Raw genomic sequence first — 19,750 nt, 5'->3', positions numbered from 1 at the left:
TCGTCTCCCCCGCCCCTCTTTTCTAGACTCGAAGCTCACGCGGGTTGCCAGGTTGAGGACACGCAACAGGAACGAGCCAAATGACAATGGAGTTGATCAGCTATTTTATACGTTTGCAATGTTTTTATTGTTTGCAAATTATAACTCTGTCAATGTTAGCTAGATGTATTGGCTTCCATGGCTGCAGCGTGATGTGTTTGCCCGCTAACTTGTTTCAAATCTGGCAACCCAGGGTGTCAAAATACTGTTGGTGAATGGGCAGTGGGCGGGATCACACAGGCCAAAACACAAACAGAAATTCCGGCCCGGAACGGACATTTCAAAGCAGAATATACTAGCTGTTGCATTGTTTTAGGGGAAGCCAGTATTTCAATTTAGCATGCTTCCTAAATCTCTGATAACCTTATGATAATATTATGCTTTAGTACATAAAATATATTACATATTGCTCCTTTACAATCTATAGCTGTGGTATACTATTATGTGTAACATATGATCTAAAAGTCATTAAATATCGTATTTACAAAGTTAAAATGACATACATCATAAAAGTATTTTGTAGGATTTCTACTCAGGCAGTGAATATTGAATATAATGTCTGATAAAACTTCACGCTTTCAGCTCATACTGGATACTGCGCTAATCAGTATTTGCAGGGCTAGGAACCAAATTTACGGTTCAAGATTTCCGTACGACCCAAATAAATGTAACGGTCTAATGCCATTATTTCAAAATAGCTTTTCAGTTTTTATAGACTATTACAGTTTTTTTAGGCTCTTCCCATATTTCAGTCATTTATTGTCTTTATGGTTAAATAAATCAGTTTCTATCAGTTTTAGCTGTAGTTGTTTGATGCAGGTGATTGACAGAGGGCGCCACATGAGCCTCTGCTACAGTACTGCACATCCACACGTTTACTTACAAAACACTTAAATCATAAACCAATCCCGGTAAGTGTAGAAGATGCTTAAATTATATATATATACCGGGATATATATAAATAATAATAATAATAAAAAAAAACCTTGTCTTATTAAATAACAGCATTGGCAACAGTGATGTTTTGCAGTGCTCGTAGTTTAGCCAGTATGGATGATGAAATAAGAGTTATGTCAGGAGAATTGTCTTGATAAAGCAGGTTGAACAAGGAATAATCAGCATAAGGTTGTACTTGTCAGTCTTTTACAATGTTTTCCATTATTATAGGTAGACTGAATGTGGTGTTTTGCCATTTTATTGTATGTAGACTGAATGTGGCGCTTGGTTGGTCCTGCAGGTGTTAAGGATGGAGCTGCAGGCGGTGCTGATGGCAGCTGGTGGTGGGTCCAGAATGATGGATCTCACCTATAACACCCCTAAACCCCTACTGCCTGTGGGGAACAGACCCCTCATCTGGTACCCCTTGAATCTTCTGGAGAGAGTGGGCTTTGAAGGTAAACATGCTGTCATAGCAGACAATGAAGTTTATTAAAATGCCGTTTTGTGTCATTGTCTTGAGAAGAATGGGTGTTTTTGTTTTCATATATTTTGCACATACAGACTGTCCTAGAGGGAAACTGATATTTCTATCTATATTCAATATATAATATAGATTTTTAAATATCTATTGCCTATATGCTACCTGGTTTCTATATTCAAAAATCTCACAGTCAGTCAGTGACAATTTTTATACCAAATCTTATCATCAGCTTTTGAGGTAGGGTACTGTATTTGGTCTATATTGTATAAATTATTTGTTTTATACAAATAATATTTATAGACATTAAATATGTATAATAGATGCATATGCTCTCTAGATAAGTGAAGTTAAATGAAAAAAAAAAAAGGTACAGTAACAGCTGACCCAATACCATCTGTCAATCACACTGACATTCATTATTAAATTATATTGCTGTAATGTCAGTAGGAATTAACTAAAAATGGTGTGATGAAATATTGAAATGTTTTACAGTATCTTGCTAAATTCTGTTTAGTTCTATGATTCATAATTGCACATAAAAATAAACCTGAAAGATGACTATGGGTGGGTTGCACCAACAAGGATTAATCTTAAATTTAGATTAAGTCAAGGTTTATCTGATAATTTTGTTGCACCAAACTTTAAACCGTGTTTAAAAATAATCAGGGTTACATTTTAACCATCGATTTGATCCTGATTTAAATTTTACAGTAAATCTGAATTAACTTTAATCATGTTGCTCCAATACTTTTAACTCTTATTGAAATCTCAGTTAGGGATTAACTTAAAAATGGCAGCTGATGTGATTTAAATAAAAAAAACTGACCAACAATTAAACATGAATGAGCAGGTAAACAAACAGTGGATGTGCTGTCAGCCCTCTGAAAGATGTGTATCATATTATTTATGTTTATTATGGTCTGAAATGTAGGGCCGTTGGCCGCAATGTGTGCTTTCAAATTTGGTGTGTGAGTGCAGCGGCTCGTCTCAGTGGCAGCACGATTAACCGCTTCCCATCCTTTACATGCGGAGACACCGGACAGAGAGGGGTCTCTCAGGAGAAGCGAGAATAGGTGGTAATTTTGGCATTTAACGAGAGCGGTTACAAGCAACAGGTGATCTTTATTGCTCCCCTATTCTCTTATACTAATTCCATTCGGCAGCATGTGCTGTTAATTTCTGGCCACAATAGTGCCACTGACGATGGGAGGCAGTTGATGCGAGACCCATGTGGTCCTTTTTTCTTAAATTATGATGCCACATTTGAAAGCTTATGACATTGTACACACTGCTGTGACATTTTCTTAACCTCCTTGATTGGCCATGTGTACTAACGATCTACAGCTAAGTTCAGAATCCATCATGGTGGACAAAATTAATCGCAGGTGACCATTTTAATCACGGGTTAAAAGTTTAATCTCTGATTTGTTAAACCTTGCAACACAAATTAAAATAAAACTTGGATCAACAAGCCCTGGATTAGCTCTAAACTCTGCTTAATGTAATCTTTATTGGTGCAACCCACCCTATGTGTCCTAAATGTATGTAAGCTAGAGGTCTTCATGGGTCCAAAAATTTGTGCTCGAACCCAAAGAGACCCGAAAATGTCCTACCTGGACCCGTCTATTATTTGAAAGCTTGGACCTGTACCCATGCAGAACCGAGAAATACCGGACCCGTCTATTATTTGAAAGCTGGGACCTGTACCCGGCCAGGAGACACAGACCCGATCGACACTGATTTCACAGCTGATTGCTATTAACAAGTTAATTTACAAGTTGTGAAAACAAAACTTTGTGTCATATCTAATGTAGCGTTAGTAGCCTTCTTCCCTGTGCCTGGCCGTGATGCATATAATCCATCCTCCTTGCCAAGAAAGTTGGTAAAATACATCCAGGTTTTCTGTGAGTCCAAATGCGACTTTTTTAGAATCAGCTTTGCAGTTTTTTGTATCTCGCATAAGATAATTTTGACTGTTTGCCCTTTTGAACTATAATAACGATTGCTCGTTCATTGCCACGGCTGCTAACGTTAGCATTGCTAATTTGCTATCGTGTGCCTTAACTCCGCTCTGACGTCACTCAGCTCATTGTGGCTCCACTCCATTTTTCACCTTATTTCCCGGCCCACACTTTCTCATCCTAATTTTACAATGTTGCAAGTTACAATACACACACACAGCACCATCATCATCAGTGCTGTCTGATCATGGCCGGGTCTTCTCGGATCGACTCGGGTATTACACATAATGTTAAACAGACCCGCAGCAATAGAATGGGACCCGACCCGGACCCGGCTGACCGTATAAAAGGTGGTTGGGTCTCGGGTCCTCGGGTTAGGCTGGACACGTGAAGGCCTCTAATGTAAGCATTCAAATTGTCACAGTTATGGAGGTCAGTGGATTGCATAACTGGCAAACTGTCTGTAAAAGTTGTGATGGGGAATAAAAAGGGAAGCCAGCTTACTCTGGTCTATTGCTTAGAAGTCTGCAGGGCATCTCAAGTCTAATATGTGAGAATAAATGGCAGAGTGCCTTATTTTCTAATGAAGGCCAGCTTGTCTTCAATCATGCACATGCTCTGAAAAAGGAGACCTTCTTTAGGCCCACCCATGTTCTTACAAAGCTGTTTTGGGGGAACGTATGCAAAATGATAGTGCTGGGTAATAACTACATTGCAGCAATTACCTTCAAAAAATAAAAATAAGAACTTTGTTGTTTTTGTAGAAATAAATAAAAATTGATAACTTAGAACCCTATGTTCCCTTCATTGCTTGAGCTCATTTGAGAGCCAGTAGAGGAGGCATAAATTCTTGGGCATCTGTGTTTAATACCTTAATCATAATAAATGTTTATTGTTCACACGTAGCCATATTGACTAACTGTTCAATCCAGCTGATGTGGAGTTTGTGGGTATGGCCCTTTGCCTGCCTAGCAGTATAGTATGCACATTTATGTGTGGCACAGTCTGCCATGTTAACAGCTAGAGTGCCAGCCAACAAGACCCTGCAATGAGCTTTTACAAGTCTTAGCACAAATTATGGTAAGGAAGCCGCTTTGCTAGAAAATATTTGCGCAGTAATGCAGGATTCAGGGAAAAGTCTTTTCCAATTGGCCAAAACTCTCTGTCTCTCACTGGGCATACGGCAGATAATTCACAAAGACTCGATTGAAGGTGTCTGTCTAATATATTTTTGTGAAGTATTTTTCACAAAATTAATGAAGTCAGGTTTTGCAGGCAAAATGTGTGCTCTGGACAACCAACTGTATTGCCAATCGAAACTATGCTACATAGACCATAGTATTTGGACACCAGAACACCACACCCTTCTATGCTTGTTGAAAATTTTAAATCAAAACCATGGGAATTAAGAGGGAGTTGGTCCTTCCTTGACTATTTTAATCAGCTTTGTGCAGAGCAGTCAAGTTCTTCCACACCAGACCAAGTAAACCATTTTGCTGGTGGCAGCCTATGACAGTAACACGTTGAAAATCACTGACTCTTTAGTACATCCCATTCCACTGAAAATGTTTGCCTAAGAGAGATGTTATGGCTGTATGCTTGAACATGTACACCTGTTAGTTAGGGGTGTAGCTGAAATTGCCAGATGTAATTAGAAGGGGATGTTCACAATCCTTTGGCCCTGTAGAGTATGTCCTCCATTTCTTGCTAAATCAAATAATCATGTCAAAACTGTTATCATGTGATGATGCAAGAGAAATGTGCATGATTGTATAAAATACAAACAAAAAATGAACACATATTTTGCTTTTGGTTTATCTTTGTTTCACCTTTTTTTTTTAGCAGCCAAGTTAACGTCATGACTGGTGATCTCTTTCAGAGGTGATTGTCATCACTACTAAAGAGGTTCAGAAGACCCTGAGCACAGATCAGCGTCTGAAGACAGATGTGAAGATGAAGCTGGATGTGGTGTGTATTCAGGAGGAAGCTGACATGGGCACTGCAGATGCTCTCCGACACATACAGCAAAAGATTAAGGTGCGTGGAGTGTCCAAATCCTGGAGAACTCTTGAGATAACACTGAAGCTCTGCTCAAACCTAGTGAGCTGCCTTGCTGTCTGCTGCCTACTTAGGCAGCTGCCTTTTATGGCAGCATCCTCACTGAAATGGAACCAAATAAGTCACTGATTTTGAACACTCTACTTAGGCAGCAACTCCACACAGGAGACTCGACTCACAAATGATTTGAATCTAGTTTTGTGTTAAGGCACAGTCACATTTAGCATCGTACTGTGAAATTCTGTGGGAGAAATTCATCTCAATGGGAATCCGTGCGATCATGAATTTCAAAACATTAAAAACATTGCTCTGTTTGTTTGTGCATCCCATCCTAACTGACAGAGCAACACTGGCTCAACTAATGGCATGAGTTTGGGGTGGGAGCATCCGTTTATCCAACCAATGATGGGGCAAGTGTTCGGGAGACTTGTTTAAAAACAACAGAAATTACATACTTTAGTTTCTAAGAAAGGGATTTGACATGACATGAGGACTCGTTTCACAAATGATTCGGATCGAGTTTTGTGTTAAGATGCCGTCACATTTATATTTGCACAGTGAAATTATGGGATTCGATGCGATTATGAATTTCGCATGATTGACTTCCGGTGGCGAAGAATTTCCTTTCGCAGATTTCGCATGGAGTCAAAGTTAGGGGAACTTTGATAGGTGAATTCGCCGTGTTGACCAATAAGAAGTTGCTTGGTCTGGCAGTGACCTCTGTGTGGGCGGTGCTTCGTACACAGCTGCACTGAATATTCACAATGGACAAGGACATAATTTTAGCGATGTCTTTAAATAAAAAAGAAAAAAAAACTTTACTCTCCCAGAGTATAAAGTGCAGCGTTAAAGAGAGGCTGCTTGGCAGTCATTTTTTTGCTGGTTTCACACACACTGAACATCCACCCACTCTTTCTTCGCCCGCGGAAGTTCGCTGTGCAAAGTTAATTGTGAATGTCAACACACCTCTGCCTTTGAGATGTTGCTAAGCTAGCTAGTGACAATATTTAATCATTCAATAAAAACACAATAATTTTAAGCATTAAAATACATAGTGCACACAAATGGTGGGTATAACGTGACATTTTTACAACTGTTTTTTGTTTTGATATTGATTTTATTAAGTATAATTGTAATCAACATTTCTCTTGCCTCGTCTGCCATCTTGGATAAATTTTTTTCACTGAGCTTGGTGCAATGCGTACTCTATGAAGGATGCATCTGCTGCTGCCTTAGAATTTGGCCAAAAGAAGGTACCTTAAAAGGTACTTTACCATTTGAAATAGCTTTCATTTCGGAGCATGCCTATAATGCCTTAAAGTGCTGTCCAAGTAGGGAGCTAACTAGGATTTCGAAAAGAGCTTGAGTCTTCTCTTGCTGACATGTCATAACTTTCATTTATCACATTTACATTTTCATTTGTACAACTATATGTAAGCCCTTTGTGACTTGATTTCACTCAAAAGTGTAAACAATGTGGCTATGTGACACTATCAAAACATTGCTCTATTTGTTTGAGCATCCCAACCAAACTGACAGAGCAACATTGATCAGAGAAGTGTTCAGAGACTTATTTAAAAACAGCAGAAATTACACACTTTAGTTTCTAAGAAAGTGATTTGACAAGGATCAAATCATCACGAGGATCATTAGTGATGAAGAGGTTTGTTTCATCACTGTAAGACACTGTAAGCATGGTAACTAAATGGAAGAAACAATCACAGCGTGAGCATACACACATTCATGTGAACATAAGCGTGTGCCCGGAGGCATGTAAACGCAGGCATACACAGCCTCACCTGTGTCCCATGTGAGCTGGTCTGGGGTCAGTGGAATGATGTGAGGTGCAGATCCTGTGTGCCACAGGGGGATCTTTGATTCATGCAGTCCGGCACTGCTGGGTCCAAATCCACAGAGTGCCTCATTTCACCTGCTGAAAACTCAGCGGCCAGAGACCACTAACTGTACAAACACATGATGTCACAACCCTTTTTCAACCCTTACAGACATTAACGGGCCTGCAGGACATGTGTGGGGTTGTTGTGTAGTTGGAATGGGGTGGTACAGAAACATCCTGGTGGGCTTCTTCGGGTCACTGTTGGGTTTAAGGCAGCGTGAATCTAGTCTTTGACATGTTATTGGTGTTTCTTGTGTATGGTGTAGCCCAGTGGTTAAAGATCTAGGCAGGTAACCAAAATGTAGTTGTTTCAAACCCCACAAGGGGTGATCCATGAGATTTCACCATTATGATCTTAAGCAAGACACTTGTATCAGGGGTATTTGTCCTGTAATAAGGACAAGTACAAGTTTGTCATTGAATAATGTCTCCTTTAATATCTATTCAGTTCTTTACAGTCAATTGTTGATCAAAAACAACACAAACATTTAATTCTAATCATGAATGGCATGGTTGTGGTTAATAAACCATTTGAGTCCTCTCTGGTTAATATGCGCTTATTTACAGACATTCTTTACAGAACTGCCTGTTTTCTTAAAGATACACAGATCCCATTGGTGCCTTGTCAATGTTAATCCTTATTAATATTATATTGATTTTTGATAATTGATCAGTTTTCTTTGATGTTTGTTGAATTTGAATGATCATTAAGCTAGTGTTAATTTTAATTAATGTTTCATCGATGTTAACAATTAATGATTATCTTTGATAATTGTTGATTTAAAGGATTAAAAAAGCTAACATTGATTCTCATCAATGTTCTATTGATTTTAATAATTAATAATTATCTTTGATAATTATTAATTATTGCTAATAACCAAACTTGCTCCTAAACGTAGCACACTACATTTACTGGAGCCCCATATGAGGTTTTAATGAGTTAGATTCAATTAATTAATTTAAATATTAATTAATAACTAAAGAAATAATTATTAATTATTTCTGATAGTAACACTGATCTAAACAACCAGTAAAGCCCTACAATGGTATGACTGGAGTCTTTTGAGTGGTTTATGATTTTCTAAATTTATTGCAAAATTACAGTTAATGTCTTTAGAAGCTAAACTTTGTTAATGAGGAAAGAATTACTGAGTGCTTTAATTAATAATTATAATTTTTTTATTATTCTTATGATACTTGTTTATATTTATGCAATGTCATGGTGTTTGGGTGGTTACTAGGGGTTACTAGGTGGTTCAAGGGCATTACTAAATGGTTGTTAGCTGCTTACTGGCCCAAGTCAAAAGAGACCATTCCTGATATCCTGATCCCTAGATACGTGTGGGAACTACGGCTGCATGATTTGGACAAAATTCGCATTGGTGTTATTTTGAAATTTTTTGCAATTGTGTTTTAAACTGTGATATGATTAACAAAAAACTGGTAAGTGATTCCTCATGACCAAATTTGGAAATGTTTTGCCCATGTTCTACTGCCAATAAAAAAACTTGATATACACTTGAATCCTCTTTAAAAGAACCAAACTTAGACCTTTTTCACTTCAGCCACAAACAATCAATCAAATAAATAAATAAAACTCTTTGTATTAACATTGTACCTGTCCATTGTGTAAATGTTTTTGTCCACTTTGTGATCGAGCCTCAGCCCTCTATTCATAATCATTTATTTTTTTTGGAACCCAGTCAACTTGAATATTATATTATTGTAATATTATTATATTGATTATTATTATTACTATACAATAGTAATTGTAAAAGAGTTCAAAACCATCTAGCTCAAGGGTAGCCAACCCTGCTCCTAGAGAGCTACCTTCCTGCAGAGATTAGATCCAACCCTAATCAAACACACCTGAACCAGCTGATCATGGTCTTAAGGATTAATTGAAAATCCTGTGTGTTGGTGCTGAACTCTGCAGGAAGGTAGTTCTCCAGGAACAGGGTTAGCTTTTATTTTGCCAGACATCTGCAGGAAGAGTTTCTATATGTAGCTGAATTCACAACAACTGTATAACAGACTCCTTATTTTAACATCTTCTCTGTCTACATATACCCTGTGTCATGGAGTATATTATCTGTATTTGTATAGCGGCCAAACATGTTTAGAATTACATAATTTTACGTGAATTATGCTTTAAATATATAACATGCTCAGCACACGTAAGCAAACAGAACTGAACTCAGAGCACATTTGTTACTCTGAGCACGAGATGGAGTTGTGGAGCGCAGAACCATTCTGGAAACACTGTAATAATGCACTGCAGACAGGACAAAACATTGCACAAACTTTTAAGCGAGCGGACTTTATTTATGTAATTTAAATTGCAGCCCTTTGCGGTTTAATAATCGCACAAGGTTGTATCACAATTTATTGATTAATCAATTAATTGTGCAGCCCTAGTGGACCTTTTCAATGGAAGTCTGTGGGATTTTACACTAATTTTTCATTTGCCGGGTGGACATACAGTATATATTCTAAAATGAAAATATTTTAGAATATAAGCCATGATTCTGAATTTGTTTCAAACTGATACAATGTGGAAGTTTTCCAATTATTTGCTTTTTTCTCTCAAATAAAGGGTTTACTGTGTATCTACTGTAAAAGAATGGTACCACCACAGACATATAGGTGGCACTCTTTCCAGATGCTATAAAAGTTTGTGTTCAGTGTGAAAACAAGATTGTCAATGTTCATGTTCATAATCAAAAGAGAGGTTTGTCTACTGTACTCTACTGACCCGAACAGAAGAGATATTGTAAGTGTCTTTGGACAAGAGGGTCAAAAGGGTTTCGATGTTTAGCATGGTCCAGTTAACCCCTTCTGGTGGTAGATGGGATTAATAAAATCTTATTCCAGAAAGCATCTTTCTGCTTTGGCGGGCATTCAGAAGTAGCATATACAGTATGGTTATATATATGTGTGTGTGTGTGTGTGTGTGTGTGTATATATATATATATATATATATATATATATATATATATATATATATATAGATAGATATAGATAGATAGATAGATATATAGATACATATATAGATATATACACACACAGTGTTGTGAGGGTTACTTTTATTCCACTACAGATTACAGAATACATGCTGTAAAATGTAATTTGTAACGTATTCCGTTAGATTACTCAAGGTCAGTAACATATTCTAAATACTTTGGATTACTTCTTCAGCACTGGTAGATTTTTTCACTTGTTTTGACTATAAAAACTCTGCCAGTACAGGAAGACAAAATACACGTTAATAATACATTCTCTGAAAAATCTAAATATCTTATGCAGTGTTGTTTCTAAAAGAAGATCAATCTAACTGATCTTGTTTTAAGGATTTTTTGATATTTTTTATAAGAAAACAATACAAAAATTATTATCAAGAATACAATTGTTGCCCTAATATCAAAGGTCTTACTAGAAAAAAGAAATTATGATCCAACGTGAATTTTCTTGATTAAAACAAATATGATCGTGCCTGGTAACGTGCATGTAAAATGGCTAGAAATAGCATTTTAGCTTAGCGTAAAGCTAACAATTTACACAAGGTTTATTTCTATTTCTTCAGCTCCAAACTTACTTCAAACTTCTCTGTCTACTCGTATGAATGCAACACATCATAAGAAAGTGTTTCACCGCTGTTCAAATGCACTTTGGATCGCATAATTTACATGTATAAATGTTTTCCATCTGAAAGAACTAAATATTAAATGAAAAAAATGACAATAAAATGCAAAGTAATCTCTTCAGTAATCAAAATACTTTTTGAATGTAACTGTATTCTAATTACCAATGATTTAAATTGTAACTGTAGTGGAATACAGTTACTTATATTTTGTATTTTAAAAACGTAATCCCTTTACATGTATTCCATTACTCCCCAACTCTGTGTGTGTGTGTGTGTGTGTGTGTGTGTGTGTATATATATATATATATATATATATATATATATATATATATATACACACACACACAGAGTTGTGCTCAAAAGTTTGCATACCCTGGCAGAAATTGTGAAATTTTGGCATTGATTTTAAAAAAATGACTGATCATGCAAAAAAACTGTCTTTTATTTAAAGATAGTGATCATATGAAGCCATTTATTATCACATAGTTGTTTGGCTCCTTTTTAAATCATAATGATAACAGAAATCACCCAAATGGTCCTGATCAAAAGTTTACATACCCTTGAATGTTTGGCCTTGTTACAGACACACAAGGTGACACACACAGGTTTAAATGGCAATTAAGGTTAATTTCCCACACCTATGGCTTTTAAAATTGCGATTAGTGTCTGTGTATAAATAGTCAATGAGTTTGTTAGCCCATTGTTTGTTAGCCAACTCAAACATGAATGCACTGAGCAGGCTAGATACTGAGCCATGTGGAGCAAAAAAGAACTGTCAAAAGACATGCGTAACAAGGTAATGGAACTTTATAAAGATGGAAAAGGATATAAAAAGATATCCAAAACCTTGAAAATGCCAGTCAGTACTGTTCAATCACTTATTAAGAAGTAGAAAATTCGGTGATCTCTTGATACCAAGCCAAGGTCAGGTAGACCAAGAAAGATTTCAGCCACAACTGCCAGAAGAATTGTTCGGGATACAAAGAAAAATCCACAGGTAACCTCAGGAGAAATACAGGCTGCTCTGGAAAAAGACAGTGGTGAACAAAACAAGCCAGAAAGAAGCCTTTACTGCGCCAGTGCCACAAAAAAGCCCGGTTACAGTATGCTCGGTTACAGTATGCCAACAACACCTTGACACACCTCACAGCTTCTGGCACACTGTAATTTGGAGTGATGAGACCAAAATAGAGCTTTATGGTCACAACCATAAGCGCTTTGTTTGGAGAGGGGTCAACAAGGCCTATAGTGAAAAGAAAACCATCCTTACTGATGTTTTGGGGGTGTGTGAGCTCTAAAGGCACGGGGAATCTTGTGAAAATTGATGGCAAGATGAATGCAGCATGTTATTAGAAAAAACTTGCAGACAATTTGCATTCTTCTGCATGAAAGCTGCGCATGGGACGCTCTTGGACATTCCAGCATGACAGTGACCCTTAGCACAAGGACAAGTTGAACCTCCAGTAGTTACAGCAGAAAAAGGTGAAGGTTCTGGAGTGGCCATCACAGTCTCCTGACCTTAATATCATCAAGCCACTCTGGGGAGATCTCAAACATGTGGTTCATGCAAGACGACCAAAGACTTTGCATGACCTGGAGGCATTTTGCCAAGATGAATGGGCAGCTGTACCACCTGCGAGAATTTGGGTCCTCATAGACAACTATTACAAAAGACTGCACGCTGTCATTGATGCTAAAGGGGGCAATACACCGTATTAAGAACTAAGGGTATGCAGACTTTTGAACAGGGGTCATTTAATTTTTTTCTTTGTTGCCATGTTTTGTTTTATGATTGTGCCATTCTGTTATAACCTACAGTTGAATATGAATCCCATAAGAAATAAAAGAAATGTGTTTTGCCTGCTCACTCATGTTTTCTTTAAAAATTTTACATATATTACCAATTCTCCAAGGGTATGCAAACTTTTGAGCACAACTGTGTGTGTGTGTGTGTGTCTATATATATATATATATATATATATATATATATATATATATATATATATATATATATATATATATTAGTTAATTCAGTTATAGATTTTCTACCAGTGCCCTCTCTTAAAAGTGTGCAATTGACTTTTCCCCTCTTCTGCTGCCTTTGACATCACAGCTCAGGATAGTCACTAGTAAAGAGCTTGAGACTGCTGTAGTGTCATCAAGCATTCAGCATCCTGCAGCTCCAGAGTAAGTCACATGGCATTTATGCCTCAATTGATTGGCACAAAGACATTTCTGGAACTGAGTGCCCATCAGCAAAAATGTCAAATTGCGCACATCCAGGGGGTCTCGTACTAGATATGAATTGGATTGCTATAGAACTCCTTGCTTTGGATAAAATAATCTGCTAAATCACTAATTAGTAATTCATTTCTTGCTGAGGTCAAAAGATTGCATCCGTCTGATGCATTATTGTAGTACTTTAATACTTCATTTGTCAATTTTATGTACCATTGCACACAATACTATGAAACTGCAAGATCTTGGAGAGGGCAATGTCTTAAACATGTGCGAACGCTCCTCACAGGAGATTAACTCCACCACAGTAAATATAAATGCAGTGGAAAGGGAATGTTGAGAAGGAGGGCCTGCTGGAGCATGCTAACAGCACAGATGCGTTTATTTCTAATCCTAGAGAGAAATGAGAGATTAAAAGCATTGAGTTGCAGAGCTCTCCAGTGCACGAACAGCCCCACTATGTGTTGAGAGATGAGAGTTGGCAATAGGGGCAGTAAATCCCCATTTTATTGTATGGTCTAAACACAGAGTCTACTCCCTTGCTTCAGCAAACAACGTGGACATAATGGAAGCATCTGACTGAGTGCCTGGCTCCTAAAGCTCTCTTTCATTAGCCTGTGTTTGCATTCATACTGATGCATTGAGTCAATGTTTGTACAGAAACTGAATAATCTTCGCGTTGTCGCGTTCTGCCAGCTTTTGTTAGTAATAAGTCTCCTAGTTCAACGAGATCAGCTCTTTCCTGATCGACTTGTGTACTCATCTTTCCCGAAAAATGCACTTTTAAATCTTTGTTTGCACCAGGTGGTCAGGAAGAATAAATGTACGTTTTTTTAGGTATTTGGAGCCATTCTGCACGCCAATTAAATGTCAGGGTTTGATTCTCTTGCTTTTTTTTTTCGGATTTTCGTGGTGATGGATTTTATGTACACACAACATTTGTGTATATCAATTGGATTAAACCAAGATGTGTGTTCTCATAGTCACTTATCTTAAGACTGAAATGCATAGTTCACCCAAAAATTAAAATTCTGTCATCATTTAATAACCTTTATTTTGTTCTAAACCCGAATGACGTTCTTTCTCCTGTGAAACAGAGATTTAAGGCAGAATGACAGCCTCAGTCACCATTCACTTTAATTGCGTCTTTTCATACAATGAAAGTGAATGTTACTGAGTGACTGAGGCTGTCAGACAATAATTTTGTCTAACATCTACTTTTGTATTCCATGGAAAGAAAGTCATACAGTTTGGAACAACATGAAGGTGAGTAAATGATTATAGAATTTTCATTTTTGGATGAACTATCTCTGTAACATAGTCATCACAGCGGAATTGTGAGCGAGTTAGTTTGCTTGTTCGTAGTGGCAGATAAATGCGAGCTGCATTTCTTCTGCCCTTCCTTTTGATTCCCTCTTATCCTGTTCTTCTTTCTCCTCCCTCTTTTTCTCTTCTCTTCCTCTGCTCCCCTCTTGGGTGGTCTCACCTGGCTGGCCCAGGGGGCAGCCAAGCAGAACTGGAAGTGTCTGTGGGTGGGCTGACCTCCCTGTGCCTCCACTCCAGTGCAGCACAGTGCAGGGCAGAGCTGCGGCCTGCTGAAAGGCCCAGCGACAGCAGCAGTGCTCAGATGATCCAACAGCTGACGCCCACTCCAGAGCTTCAGTGGCCCTGTGACTGAGACAGGCCACTGATCCAGCCTCCCTGTGGCCAAGAGGGCATGGCCGTTGTCAGGCCTCAGGCATTTGGCCACTTGTCGGGTCCCCTCAAAAATAGAAACCCCAGCTATGAAATGTTAAGTGGTTAGAGCTGCAGTGACAGATCGATTTACTTGGGTGGTTTATTATGGGTGGGCTGGCATTGGTCAAATTTTTTGCCGTTTCAACAGTGTACATTCCTGGTTGACTGTGAAGTCATGGTAAATGTTTGGCTATTTGAATGATAGCTGCAGTGTGGTTGCTTTTCCTTCACTCTGTTTCTTTTATTTACCCTGGGACTGATTGAGTCCACATTTCCAGACATCTCCTGCCTGTTGACTACACTGAGCCATAGCAGTGACCAGTCTTGATTGTGAATGGGAAATATGTATGTCAGATTGACTTTTTGCATGCTTTCTAATGCCAAGGCCTCAGACCAGATGGATTTTGTTTTTTTGTGATCAAAAAAAGCCCCCAAATGCCAACTGTAGGTCTTCATTTCAGTTTGTAAGTAGTTTGTTCCCTTTTACCCCCTTGACACTTGCTGTTCTCCTAATTGATGCTTTTGCTATGCCTAGGAATGCGCAGAATATGAGCTTGCAGAACTATGATGAAAACTTAGCAGCAATGTTCCTTTTGAATTTTGTTCTTACTGTGCAAAGCCTATTTCTATTGGGCTACGCTTCAGCCAAATGTGCAGAAACACCCCATGTACTAGGGATGGGCACGAGTACTCGAGTGACGTCACACACCTGCATCTCAGCAAAATGGAAGTTGAAGATTTCTGCACAATCTTCTAAGTTCGTAGATTACTACGATAACCTGAAGGAGAAACGGAGAGACCCGTTGTGAGCATTCTTTCGAGTTGACCAGCGAATCTTCACATAATGACAAAATATGATGCATTATATTTTGATCATGCCATCTTTTTTACTTTTTAACCAATTACGTCATAGCCTATAATAATCTATAATAATAAATAGGCGAGACACTGTAACATTTTAGCATTTAGCATTATTGCATTTTATACATTGCAAATATTTAGGCTAACTATGCAAACATGGTAGTTATTTAACATTGGTAAGTTATCTAGAGGCCATGTTTTATTGTAATATTTCTGTCTTTTTTTATTGAAATAAGTGTATGTTATGTTATGCATATGTTACTTGCTTTGTAGACTTTTGTATGCCAAAACAAAAAGACAAAAATAAATTATCTTAAAACAATAATAATGGACGGGCTCTGTGGGCTTCCATATATTTGTAAACCATAATTATTTTTATGAGTTTCATTTATCCCTATGAACTTAAAATATCTGTACTGTTCTACGATATGGTCATTGTCTTGATTATTAATCAGTGCTACATATTTCCACACAGGATTTTTGTTCCATACTGAAAATCACTGGACATGAGAATGGACATCCAGTTGTAGAGTGTAGTACACATATATTTTACCAAAAATGTATATATTTACCACATATTTCAATTTTTCTGTAGATTGTTCCCCTAAATGAGTGTATAAAAAGTAAAAAAAAGTGCACTTATTTGTGAGTGGGTCTTGCTCTGTTGTCAGTTTCGTTGTGCTTTATTCACATGCACATTAGCTTGAGTTCATGCTGGGTTTGCAGTGAGGAGGGATTGTTCTCCTTCCTCAGTAGCACAGTTAGCTCATTCTAAACAGACAGCACAGTGCACTCTGTTATCTTTTGAGCATATGTGCTGCAGTGGCCCCTGGGCCCTCTGCCCCGGGGCCAGAACAAGAGAACCGTAACTGTATTGGAACGAAGCATCACGGCAGGGCCTCTCCCTTGGCCTCCCCAATGAGGCATGCGGCTCTCCCAGAGCAAGGCATGCTCTAACGGGCTGCTCCCCGCTCCTGCTCCCATGTTTATTTATCCGCAGGCCTGAGATGGACAGACCAGATGGGAACCAGACAACTCAAACAGAAACAATGGCAAAGGCGAACAGAATTTATCGTTGGGTTCCTCTCCATGCCTGTGCTCACTCATAGACACTCACGCTCACACACACGAACACACGCAAACTAAAGCAGAACACTGAGCTTATTCAAGAGATTTGGCCCATCAGTCACTCAATTTCTCATGTCATCCTCACATCATCTTATAAACGTTCCTTTTGTTGTGACCGTCATCAAGAGAAATACAGCGAGAGTCTTTATACATTAAGTCTTTATGGAGTGCTGTAGCAGGCCACAGAAGAGCTAGCACAGAATGCATCCCCTAGGCAACATTATAGTTGTAATGACCACCATTTACTTAAAATTGTTTTTCATTGTTTTTATTTAGCCAGTTATTAGGGCTACAAGTAAAGGATAATGAACAGTCAGCCAGTCATTGTCACAGCAGGGACCCGGCACAAAGCAATATAATCCTGAAGAAATATGTTTTGCATTAATGACAAGGGTGACTGTATTTTAACCTGCTTTTTTGTTGCTACTTAACAAATAAATAAATTAATGGACATGTAATATTAATTTGAGTTGAAATGATTTTGTTATGTGAGAACAAAGAGACTGCAAAGTGATTCAAGAGGCATTTAACTAGCACAACTATTTAGGAAATCAGATGCATGAGAAAACAATCAGTTATACGGTTTAGCAATCATTACGTGTTTGACAGCAGAATGCTGAGATTCACCAATCAGAATCAAGTAATCCTGAGAGCCATGTAATAATAACATATAATAGCCTTAAAAGCCAATGTGTCAAGACAACACCCAACACGATGCCAATGTGCTGATTGTAGTTTCACAGTGATTTTAATTTAATTTTTGTCCTCCCAAATTAAACAAATTTAAGAAAGTTATAAAAATAAACAAAATGTTTGCTTATTTCTTTTTTGGAGGGGGGGATGAATGCCCTTACCAAATTTGATCACACAGCACAAGTTGTGTGAACTTGTTGAACATTACATCACAGTTTTATAGTCGTCGAGTCCGAGTCCAAGATCATATTTTATTATCTTGGTCTTGTCATGGACTCGTGAGCAATTTGACTCGGTCTTGACTCAAACTTGAACAAGTGTAGTCAAGTCCCTTTTCAAAAAATATACAGTGAAAGCTTTGACTTATCTGACAAATATTTTTAACTGACAATATCAGAAATCTTGATGTTTGTCCCGCATTTCAATCTGCTGAGTAGAATCAGAACTAGTGATGCCCAGTTCGCAAATAAATCATTCTGTTGAGTCCGTTCTTTTTCAGTGAATTGGCCAAACAGGTTTGCAAAAAGGTTTGAATCGATTGGATATTCAGTCTGATTAGTTCGGACTGCTATCTCACTGAAAAATTTGCAGCAGTTTCTCACTCATTAAAACAGCATCGGGATATTTTAGAAAATGGAAAACAAACCAATTGTTGGATAAAGTGGATATTTACCTACAGCCAACAAAAGACTGTAGGTAAATATCTGTCTGTCTATCTACCTATTAGAGGTAACTTTTAGAAACTTCCATTGGTGCTGTGTCTTGTTAATTAGGGACTTTTTACACCAAACGCATTGTTGTGTCCATCTATGCTGTTTTTCAGTTGTTTTTCTATGTAAACATGCTAAACAGATGTCTTTGACTGCTACATTACGTATCGCTGTGTTTTTTGCCTTTTTTTGTGCAGGAGGACTACCATTGTTTTAAAAAAAAAATTGTCAAGTAAAAAAGAAATCAACTGTTAAAAACATGTCTCAAGACACCTGTTTTCCCTGATAGCACACATACAACACCCAGATGTCTTTTTGATGTGTGTTTGTACATCTGGATATCGTCTATTTTACGTTGTTTGCTATAAGACGTATGTCAAAAAGTACTGTATGTCTCGGATATCAATAAGACATTCAGCAAATGTTTTTGAGACGTTTATGATTTAGAATGATTGTAAATCTGATCTTTTTAAGATGTTTATCAGATGGTAGATGCTTTCCAGATTAAAAGATCTAAAACAAACATCTCGGAGACGTACGTGTGCTATCTGGGTTCGTTGCACTGCCTTGGTCTGAACAGCCTCTATTCTTTTATAACACGTACTGTATTGAAGAAAATTGTAAAATATTTCTCTCAATGTCACCAGAATGTAATAATTTCTAAAAAAAACAAACAAAAAAAACGTTTCTGTGCATATCTCGAGATGAAATCATGCAGGCAAAAGTAAGCAGAAATACTTACTTGACTCACAGTGAATGAAATATAGTATTTTTTTAGACATTTTTAACAAATTGAATGTAAATGTTTATATTAACTTTGTGTGTAAACATTGTCATATTTAATACATTATTGTTTGGTTTTTAGGCCCATTTTAGTTATAGTAAAGTAATACTGTATTTTATAAAGCAGAAATGTTTACTTGACTTGAATGGAATATAATACCGTATTGCCAAACTAAGCCACATAGGCACTTTAAACCTTTAATTTGAGTTTTCATTGACATTTTGTTAACATTGACATGTTGTAGTTGTAATACCAATTTGTTCACTTAACCTAGGACATGTCATTTATTACATTTTTATTCTCAACTGGTAATATTGTTTAACCAACATAAGGTTAAGCAAATAATTAATGAAGGTTATTTGATATATGCACCTAGATTCAATAGTCCTTTAAACTATACATTTAATACAGTCATAAAAAAACTCTTGTCATAGACTCAGCCTTTACTGGTCTCGGTCTTGACTCTGACTCGGCCCTCTCCGGTCTTGGTCTTGACTTGAACTTGTGCCTCTTCTGGTCTTGGTCTTATCTCGAACTCAACCTACTCTGGTCTCGGACTGGACTTGGACTTGGATGAGCTG

At 37.6% G+C, this 19,750-nt stretch overlaps 1 protein-coding gene across 3 annotated transcripts in view; it reads left to right on the top strand.

The window, feature by feature from the left end:
* LOC127442276 (translation initiation factor eIF-2B subunit gamma-like) overlaps nucleotides 1-19,750 on the top strand; it is a 65,815-nt gene that overhangs the window by 4,956 nt on the left and 41,109 nt on the right. The window contains exons 1-3 of one of the 3 annotated variants that reach the window (XM_051700161.1): nucleotides 757-950; nucleotides 1,277-1,433; nucleotides 5,300-5,457. In XM_051700161.1, coding sequence (XP_051556121.1) covers nucleotides 1,286-1,433; nucleotides 5,300-5,457 — 306 coding nt within the window. In that variant the 5' untranslated portion in view covers nucleotides 757-950; nucleotides 1,277-1,285. Of the gene's footprint in view, nucleotides 1-756; nucleotides 951-1,099; nucleotides 1,165-1,246; nucleotides 1,434-5,299; nucleotides 5,458-19,750 lie in introns of those variants that run through there. The other 2 variants (XM_051700163.1, XM_051700162.1) reach the window with 2 other exon arrangements.

The sequence above is a fragment of the Myxocyprinus asiaticus genome, chromosome 6 (genome assembly GCF_019703515.2).
Source record: "Myxocyprinus asiaticus isolate MX2 ecotype Aquarium Trade chromosome 6, UBuf_Myxa_2, whole genome shotgun sequence".
Taxonomy (NCBI): domain Eukaryota; kingdom Metazoa; phylum Chordata; class Actinopteri; order Cypriniformes; family Catostomidae; genus Myxocyprinus; species Myxocyprinus asiaticus.
Note: the sequence above shows the minus strand (reverse complement) of the source record. Positions and strands in the feature narration are given on the sequence as shown.